Consider the following 10,759-nt stretch of genomic DNA (forward strand, 5'->3'; position numbering starts at 1 on the left):
AAAGGATCAATCCAACAGGAAGAGACAATTGTAAATGTATTTGCAACCAATAACTTGACCTCAAAATACATAAGGCAAAATTTGAGAGAATTAAAAAAAAAATACAGAGGACTCCTCTCACAGTTGGAGATTTTAACACACTTCTCTCAATGGAGTGATAAAAAGAGAAAAAGGTTGGTAGTGATATAGGGGATCTGAACATGATTAATAAACTTGATTCACATGATATTAAGCATACCACATTCAATTTTCTAAAACTGACCATAAAGCAAGTGTCAATAAATTATCCACAATTGAAATCATAGAATGAACGATCCTAGATATACAGTAGTATTAAAGTAGATATAAGAATATAGCTAGAAAATCCTCATATGTTCAGACATTATATAGTATATTTCTAAATAACCCATGAAGCAGAGAAGAAACCACAATGGATATTTTAAAACATTTCTAATTGAGTAATAAAAATATATCAGACTTTTGAGATCCAGCTAATGTTGCATTTATAGGGAAATTTCATAGACTTAAAGGCATACGTTAAAAAAAAAAAGATTTATCATTACCGATTTGAGAATCCATCTCAAGAAACTTGGAAAAGAACAGCAGATTAATTTTTTTTTATAGAAGGAAAGAAATAAAGGTAAAAGCAGAGCCTAACAGAAAATCAAGAATTTTTAAAATTTGAATTGGCTCTTTGATAATCGTTGGAGATCAAGAAGAAGCATAAATTACCAATAAGCAGATTTAAAAACCACATATCACTACAGATACTGCAAACACCAAAAAGACAAGAAAAGGATATTGTTAAAAAAAAAAAAATTAAGCCAAATTGGAAAATTTAGATAAAACCCCTTGAAAAGCAAAACCTGTCAAAATTGACAGAGAAGTAATAGAAAGTGTGAATAGTCCTATCCGTGTTGAAGAAACAATCAATAATTTCCACAAGAAAAATCCAATGGCTTCACTAGTGAATTCTTCTAAACATTTATGGATGAAAATAATCAGTCTTCACAAACTGTTCCAGGGAATAAAATACATTCCCTAGGTCATTGTATGAAGTCAGCATAACCTTGATCCCTAAATCTGTCAAAAACTTCACAAGAAATTTAAAATTACTAGTCAATCTTTTTCATGAACAAAAATGCAAACACTATAAATGAATATATTCTAGCATATTAAGAGGATAATGCAGATGAAAAAGTTAGGTTTATCCAGAAATTCAAGTATGCTTTAAAACTGGTAAAAATGTATCCCTCCCCCTCCATGCAATTTTTAACATATATCTAACACACAGCAACCACATTCCTAAGAATTTTATCCTAAGAAAATAATCAGACAAGGCACAGAGATATGTTCTAAGATACACATTACACCATTGTTTATAACAGCTTGTAAATATCCATGAATATGGAACTAGCTAAACAATTTATGTACATCTATCAGAATCAGTTCACACTCATTTTATATGAAAGTAAAGAAAATTAAACATATATGATGAAAAAATATTTTGTCTAGACCCAGTGAACTGCCATCTCGCTTTATGTTGATAAACAAGATATAATGCCTAACAAGACAATTTTCTTCAGCACTGAAAGAACATTTTCTCCTCAAAATCTAGTCACAGAAAATTGCTCACATATGTATTTGATTTAGATCATAAAAAAAATGCTACTAGATCTGAATCAGTCAACAGAGACTCTGCATCATACATAAGCAGTTATAGTACAAAGACAAAAACAAAATACCCTAAAAGGATTAAATCAATCTACGTGTTACATATATAAAGCAATAATAGTTTCTGTATTCAAAGTGGTAAATTTATAGGAAAAAATTCCATTGCATAATTTATATACAAGAGGACTCAAAGCTCCAACAAGTTTAAAGAAAACTCCCTTTAACTTTAATTTAATCCACCCGCATTAAAATCATTCAATCCAGAAGTTAAATAGTATTTTGCAAAGATACCTGGAGCAAAGTGTTGGGAAGGAACCTGAGGCATTTTGCTTATGAAAGAGCACCTGAGGGAGCCAGCTGTCTGCTCAGGTTAGGTGGGGGAGAGGGCTTAGTACGCTTATCACTGTTACCACGAGATCCAAATTCCTATTCCAGCTCTCCATTTTCCTAGCTATATGACCCCAGACAAGTTCCCTCACCCTCCCTGAACCTAGAGTTGTGAGAAAGTGAAAGTCAGCTCTGTTGACAACCACACTGTGGTATCTCTAAAACACAGAGGGACAAGGCCAACAGAAGACCAACTGGTAATAAACTTTCTCCCAGGGCCACATAACAGCTCCAAAGTGCCTAACAATTTTCTCCAGCCCCCTTCCTCTCTCCTGCCTCCTAAAGACAGCTGAGAGATCCAATTACTAACCCACTTCCACTTCATGTACACAGAATTCAATCCAGAGACAGCCTCCACTCCCCCCAGCTCTCATTAGATTCATTCAGCAGTGCAAATCCCACCAAAAACTTCTCCCGTTTCCTCTTCCTGAGACTCGGCATGGTCACTCAGGTGAGGGCTCTTTGCTGTAGCAAGTCAATGAATCTGACTTTTTCACTACAGTTGTACTCCTGGTGGTCTTCACCTGGTGGGCAGCAGCAGTTTCTTTTTCTATATACCAACCTGTTTATCCAGCATCACTGTGAGGATTAAACCAATTATTATCCTGTAAAATGCCAAGCATCTGCCTAGTAAATAGCTAGTACACAACAAATATTATTAGCATCTCTCCCCTGTAAGCTCAAAATAAGGCTACACGTGTAATTTTATTTTTTCAATCATCTACCTAGTTCATCACTGCCAAGAATCCCCATCTCTGCAAAACACAGCTAAGAGCCACAGAATAAGCCTCTCAAGCAAAAAGAACTCCAAGCAACCAAAACAGACATGAGCAAATCCTTGAAATGAAGATCATACACTTCACTATAAGAACGCCTGAAAATCCTATTCAGACACCATTTGTTCATTTTTAACACACTTTATCCTAATAAACTTTAAAAATCTGATTACCACAGCCACAGCAAATTAGAACCAGCAACTGTAAAGAGTTAGAGAGGGATAGGTAGGCATACCAACCACAGAAAAACAGAAGTGCTGAACAAGGCAGGAGACAGAAAAACTAAAAATATCAAACAACAGAACTTACAATGCTCAAAAATCTGAAGTCATCTTGTGCACAGCTTCTAAAAGTTTTTCACTGAACATCCCAACTATAAAATAGTTCAGCATTTACCTCCAATACATGCATATTCCTTTATTAATCACATATTTTAAGTATGTTATAAAACATTTACTAAAACAGAATTAAAAGGTTAAAACATTGTTTTAATTTTAATTATTAACTATTTTAAACATTAATTTATTTTAATCTTGCAATCACTAAAAATACTATTACTGTTAACATATTAAGTGAGAGCAAATGTATTTTGACACTTGATTTTAAGAGCTGTCACAAGTCATAACTGAAAAACCTAGCTCACAAAGATGCACAGATCCATACAGAAGAATGTCACTTACTTATTTACTAATCACTTTTCTGTTCTATCACCAAATATGAACAAGTTTTATTTGTTGAAAGTCAATTACCTGATGTCAATGTTACTACAATTTTATTTTACCTGATGTCAATCATATATTTTTGCAAAGTGAGGAAAATGTGTTGTTTTTTATTTTTCTAATAAATGGGTCTAAAGGCCACTTAAATTCTCCGTGAGGAAGATTTTTCAACAGACTGGAAAAATCTAAACATGTTTTCAAAATATTCTCTCCATAAAATTTCTTCTGAAAAGCAGGTATTTTTTTCAGTTATTGGTTAAAATGTCAATTTTGCCTTAATGAACAACTTACTGTTTGTTTTCTCAAAAATACCTGCTAGGTAGCGTACTACTGACAGCTCCTTGTCATCATGAAGACCAGAATCTAGAAGGTTCACCTTTTGTAAAATAAAAATGTGTAACTCAGCTAAGTTCTACAAATCTTTTAAGTGCTTTGACAGTGAACCTCTGCTCCCCATTTCCACACAAAGTATCATAGATTCTCTTATAAAAGTATTTTAAAAAGTAACTATGTGATATACTGTAACAGAAAAACCACAAAAACTTTGAGAAGCTCACGGTGCTGCTGTTGGCCTCTACGTTACAGAATTCCTACACCCTCCCTCAGCAAATCTGAACGTGGACCTAATGTGGGCTTTTCTTAGCCCAGAAGCTTTTCCAGAGCCAACCCATATATTAATACAAAAACTCAATTCCTCCTCCTTTTTGGAGCACAAAATAAACACCTAGAAGTTCTAGTATTTTTTACTGTCACATCTTGATTGTCTTCCCCCATCTCGCTTTGTAAACTACTGAACTAGTAGTGAAGGGGCACAAAGCGTCACAATCTCTATTAGATGCTGAGGATATAATAGTTGTAGTTGAAAGAATTATGGCACTACGCTACACAGTGAAGTACTCAACGAACTTCACTGAACTGAATCAGTATTATGCAAATGATGGCTCTAAGTCACCAAAAATAAGTTAAATTATACATAGCATATTACACATAAGGAGGACAGAAATCCAAAATAGATTGGGATATTTCCAAAACGAACCTTCATGTATTCAGAAAATTCACTGATTCAGAATAATTTATTACCCAGGGTTTCCAGTTACCATGAATTCTACAGTCACTTTTCAATTTTTTCCCCCAGAATGAGAGGAATTCTCAAAGAGCACATTTAAGAATGTACTTCAGTCTCCTAAAACATATTTACTGTTCCATGTTATGAAAACTAATAGAGCCATCAGCACTTTATCCACTAATTTAAAATAACTTCACACTAAAATAACTTAACACTAAAACCATTTTTCATATTTAAAGTAGTAATAAAAGCAGACATCATTGACTTCATATTTAACACCATTATTATAAGCAGTAGCAGTAGGGGACAATATTTACCTTCCCCATAAGTAACAGAAAGAGTAATGTTTCAGGAGTCAAGAAAATCACTCAAAAGTTTTAAAATGTCTATTCTGTTTTAGAAATTATGGGAGATATAATAAGACACATTCATATACATCTGACATCACTTAATCTGAAATGCACTGACAGAAAATGGTTCTCAGGAAGGAAAGATCACTGTGGACTGGAATGAAGTAAAAACTTCTCACGGAAGAGGGACATGAGCTGGAGTAAGATTCAGAGCTAGAAAGGAAAAGGCATTCAAAGCAGAGAGAAATAACTTGTCATTTGTTTTCTCAATAAAAATGTCTAATTTAGAACACCAAATAAGGCACGTTCAAGTAAAACAATTTAGAGAAACATTCCATTAAAGATATGTTATTTATTAAGCTGTTTATCAAGTCACCTGTGTGTGTGTGTGTGTGTGTGTGTGTGTGTGTGTACATGTAAACAGTACTTATCTGCCCTTTAGCTTCATAAAACCTCCCAACTTATATTTGGAATAAAAGCTCCAGGAAGAGAAAGGAAAGTTAACAGGAGCTTGTAAGTAAAGAGAAAATCTGAGGCATTTGGTCTTAAAATACTCTTTCTTCAAGTTCAAATTTTTCTACTCTCTAGACCTTTACCTAGCGTGACATTTTCCCCTGGTATACTCTATACTTGTCATTTACTTTAACTTGGAAAAGTTGAAAAAACTTCACTTTTAAAAGAAATTCATTTTAGTGATTTCCTGTCCACTAGAGGGCTCCAATATTTCTTCCACAAATGGAAGAGATTAGGCCATTACAATAAAAATATTCATTAAGCACTGAAAAAACTCAAATTATCATTAGCTCATTTAACCCCAGACTAAAAATGGTTTCATCTGCTACAATGTACATGTTAATCATTTTAAAAGATACAGAGTTTCTCTTTAATTATTTTATCATCTAAAATGTTTCAAACACCAAAACTGCTTTGCCATTATTCGCACACTAATTGTCAATTTCTCTTTTAGGTAGGGTTTTCAATTTTAGATATCATAAAGTATATTTCAGTCCAAAGTTCTAAATAGTAGCTCAAATGTTTTATATAATAGTTTAATAAATGCAATAATTTATTTCTTGATAACTTTGCCAATCCAGAAAACATAATTACTACTTTATCTACCCAGACTTAGGCCTTATTACTAACAGCAAGAGTAAACATTTTCTTTCAGAAAACCTGTGTCATTAACATAATGCATGCTGCAATTATAAATAATAAATATTGCCCCATCATGAACTATGATTTTGGCCGAGGAAAAAAAAAAGAAAAAAAGAATCATTTAAAGACAATGTATTATAATGATACTCTGTTCAAATACTTTCAGGTTTTTCTCACAAATAAATTATTACACTGGAATGTTAGTCAATCTCTTTGTTCAAACCGAATCACTCTTAGCAAAGGAAAAGCCAATATTTTAAGTAAATACATTTATATTATTTATAGGACATCTTCACAGAATGTTAACTGAAAAAGTTACCGATTGCAAATTATTTTTTGTAAAGAATATAGCAAATCCTTTCACTGGGAGTACCACTCCCACTCTTCCAAAAGACTGACTTGCTAAATTTGGATTATAAGAAAAAAGAGACTCCTTATGGTAAACATAAAAATTTACTGAATGTTTAAAAACAATTTTAAATGTCAGTTATATTTACAAAATTTAAAAATGAATCTAAAAATCGATTTGAAAGTGAGTCACAATAATTACCATAAGAAGACTCTACCAAAAGCATCAATTGATTTAGCAATTATTATAGCTCAAGAATGATTCATCTCTAATGAAAACATGACAGGGGTTATAACGACACTGCCCCACCTCATCTCCCAAATATGATTCTCCTATACAACTGACAAGCACCATTAAAATGTGAAAGAGTGTAACATTTGTTCCTAAATAGCACATACTGGCGGTCACCACTGAGAAACTTGAAAATTTTACGGCACCCGGCAAAAATGTATGTATTCATACATACATTGCAAAAGGATGTATCCTGCTCAATTTAGAATGTGCTTCAAGGGAAATGTCAGGTTATGGAAAGAGGTGGGGGTGGGAAGGCTGACGCTTTTCAAGAGTGGTAAAATTTTTCTCACTTTAAGTCATGAATGTAAATGCAGGTTAATTGTCAATTACTGATAATGAAGAGTTAAACAAATATGAAGCATTTAATTGACAACTTCTAGCTAGTATTTATCATGTTGTATTTCAAAAAGCTGAGAATTTTACATGCATATCAAATGAAGGCACTTCTTAAGCAAAAATGCAAGTAACAGCAAATGAAGGTTTAAAAGGTTTTAACACTGGAAAAAACCCTCAAGACCTCCAACAAGTTGAACAGCTAGAAGATGAGACATAAAAAATAGAACCATCTAATCTGAGCTGTACCTTAGACACACTCTGAAAGCATCACCAGGGCATTATATGTTTATTACATAATACTGCTTTGCCCTTGCACATCACCTTTAATCAAGGGATCTCAAAGCACCACAGAATTATCAAGGCCTTAAAATACAGTCTAAAACAGATATAGTTATAGTTTATAACTGCAGCCATTAATAAAACCTTGCCACTGCTTCCCGGTCCCCTGATCTGAACATTAGCTTCCAAACCTTCTCTCTGATTTGGAAACAGTATATTCCAAATCATCTCAATTTGTAGCTGATACTACGCACATTCCAGCTTTTTACTGGGCTCAAGAAAGTAGTGGCACTGTTTTAATGACACAAATCTATTTCACTACAACTTCTGTGATAAATAGTGCTTAGGGCGATCATATCTTAGAGTGTACATGATGGTATAAAATGGAGGCGAGAGAAAGAGCGGAGAGAGCAAGAGAGAGCAAATCTTTGCTGGAGGTGATAAGCCCACACAGCAAATACCAAACAGGGGAAATAGCATTTTCCAGCTCAGTCCAGAGACCTCTCCAGGCAACTCCAAGAGTTTGGTGGAGGCAACCAAGTCCAGCTATCCCTATTCCCCGATGTGCACACCAGGAGGTGAGGGAAAAGTAAAAGGACAATGCTCGAGTTTTAAGACTCAGGAAGGAGAGTGTAAGGTTGTTGTGTGGCCACCCAAGTGACAGAACCTGGTGGTTGCTTTGCATTTAAATAGCGCACTAAAAGGGAAATCAAACACAGGCAAAACGTCTTTAAACCAAGGTCAAAATATGCCGTTTAGAGCCATTTAATTTCTTTTTTTACAGCCTGTAAATGGGGTTCACGTCTCTCGAAACATCTGACATTTTAAAATTTAATCATCACTAAAGTTCAATTTCATTTTTTCGCTGAAATACACACTCAAGTGTTAATGTAAATGAGCATAACTATGTTAACGTTAATTCTTTCATAAACAAGATTATTCGTCTTCCTGTTAATTGAATTATGTGTGTCCCTAGGACGGCAAAGTGTAATTTCACACTCACACAAACCCACCTCCCAGCACTGTAAACCTACCCGGTTCCTGTTAGTCAACAGTCTCACAACCTTAACCTTTATAAGCAAAAAAAACAAAAAAACAAAAAAACAAAAAAACAAAAAAAACCAACTATAACCTTTATAAGTAAGAAAAGCGTCAATAAGCATGAGTACTTTTTGTTTCAAGTTCTTAACATTCCGGGATCAAGGCTCAATCAATAATGTGTTTTATTAGCTTTTAAAAGTCCAATGATGTAATACAACTAAATATTTGGTACTAGAAGTCCTGGAATATTCACTAAATGTACCAATATACAGTCAGCCTAGATTTGTGAAAATTCCAAAATGTCTTAATACTGCTGTTGGTGTACTTGTTCACCCAGACATTTCAAAAAGCTCACGACAAATTCTAGTCGAGTTTCTCTTGATGTGATAATATGGCCCTGTTCTTGGAAATATCAAGTTTGTACCTACTGCATTAAGGATCTCGTCAGTGTCACCAAGCAAGATTCCCGTGTTCCTGTCCACCTCTGTATCTAGTAGGGACACCCGAACTCGGCTCTGCCCATCGTCACTGACGTTTTCAGACGCTTTAAGACACAACTGTTCAGAGGCTTCCAGCAAAGAGGAAGATATTTTCTCCACTTCGAGCCACCTTGCTACATTTCCCCCAACTTCTCCATTGTCTTTAATAATTTAGAAAACACAACCAAATGAGAAAATCCGCATTAAAAGCAGTACTTTCTCAAAGAGGGACCCCAGAACCTCCAACTTCTCCAAATCTTCCCGCAAAGCTTCACCCCACGCCTGCATCCTTTCTGATTAAATAAGATTGGAAACCACAGTTAAATCAAAGGGTGTCGTAACTCTTATCCTTCACTTACCATATCCGCCGGGACATTACTGGACATCTTGCCGTTTGATATATCCCCAGATGTTTACGAGAAAAAAAATCAAAAAAGACAACAACAAACAAAAAGAGAGAGAAGTCTTCAAGCTACAGAAATCAACCTTCACGATCTTGACTGGTTCGAGATGTGCTTTCCAAAAAGAAAGAAGTTATTTCGGAGCCGAAGTGCCGGCCTGGCCGAGGTTCGGTGCGAAGAGGAACAATCGCCAGGAGCGGGGTGGCCGGAGCGGGAGGGAAGCCGGGTCGCTGTCGCTGTCGCCGTCGCCGTCAGCAGCAGCAGCAGCAGGAGGAGCAGCCCCAGGACCGGCCGCGCCAGGTGGACCGAGCCGAGTGACACACGGACATGGAGGGGGTGGGAGGGGGTTAAGTCGCCTTCCTCCTCTCCCAGGCCGGCAGTGATTCACACTCGCTCCCGAGTCAAGTCCTCATTAAGCAGGAAAATGCCCCGGCGTCGAGGTACACAGATAACTATGTGGCTACACATGGACGCGCGAGCGCCGGGCGCGGGGCCGGCGCCGGCGGACGGCGCGGGGAAACGGCTCAACTCGCGCGGCCGGGGCTGCGAGCCGGGCCGCGGAAACCTGCGCTCAAGGGCATTTAATTCGTTGCGAGCCGAAGTGCAAGTCCCGGCCGCACAGCCAGGGCGGCGAGCGCGCGGCGCGGGGAGCTCGGCCGGGCAGGAGACCCCACGGCCCGTCGGGGCTCAGGCCGCGGGCGCCTCCGGGAAGCCGCAGGGCTTGGGGCGCATCGTCTCCGGCTTCCCGGCGCTCCTCTCCCGCCTCCGCCTCCTCCGTCTCCGCCTTCCTGTCCCCTCCCCGGCCTCGCGAGCTCCCCGCGACGTCGACTTTGGCTGGTCCCCGGAAGAGGCCGGGTCCTTCCTCTCCTCAGCCCGGGAATGATTTCCTCTCAGAGCTCTGTCCTCCTCCTCCACTTTTCAGTCCCCGACGCCGCAGCCGCCTCCTGTCATCGCCCCTCAAGCCAACATGGCGGCGGCGGCGGTGGCGGCGGCAGCAGCTGCCGAAGCGAGAGTCCGGGACACGGGAGAGCACGGCGCCCCCTTCGCAGCGGCCGCCCCCACCCCCCTTCTCCCCCTCCCCCTCCCCCTCGCCCCCTGCCGGCACTAAGTGCGTCACTACGGAGACCACCCTGGAGCATCACGGGAAGTGTAGTCTACGCGTTGCCGGGTGAGGGGGGAGCCGGCCACCTAACGCGTCCTCGCACCACTCCGAGGCCACGCCCCTCTTAGCAACAGTTGCTAGGAGAGGAAAGCTCGCTTTAGCCAAACTGCTGCCCAGGAGTTAGGCAATACCTGCTACCAGGAGGGCTGTGATCGTACGAATTATTGGGGGAAAACGGAGAAATTCCCTCATTCATATACACGCAGAGTTAAAATAACGGGTTACCTCCGAGCAGAATCGTTCATTTTAATGACAGTGCGCTCTCCACATCCTGCAATCTCAAAGCATTTT

General features: G+C 38.4%; 1 protein-coding gene across 2 annotated transcripts in view; it reads right to left on the bottom strand.

Annotated features, from left to right (window-relative positions):
* Window positions 1-10,367, bottom strand: part of UBL3 (ubiquitin like 3) — a 55,613-nt gene extending 45,246 nt beyond the window's left edge. For both annotated transcript variants that reach the window (XM_006208980.4, XM_072976066.1), the window contains exon 1: window positions 9,265-10,367. In XM_006208980.4, the coding sequence (XP_006209042.1) occupies window positions 9,265-9,291 (27 nt within the window). In that variant the 5' untranslated portion in view covers window positions 9,292-10,367. The remainder of the gene's footprint in view (window positions 1-9,264) is intronic.
* Window positions 10,368-10,759: the final 392 nt, after the last annotated feature.

The sequence above is a fragment of the Vicugna pacos genome, chromosome 14 (genome assembly GCF_048564905.1).
Source record: "Vicugna pacos chromosome 14, VicPac4, whole genome shotgun sequence".
NCBI lineage: Eukaryota > Metazoa > Chordata > Mammalia > Artiodactyla > Camelidae > Vicugna > Vicugna pacos.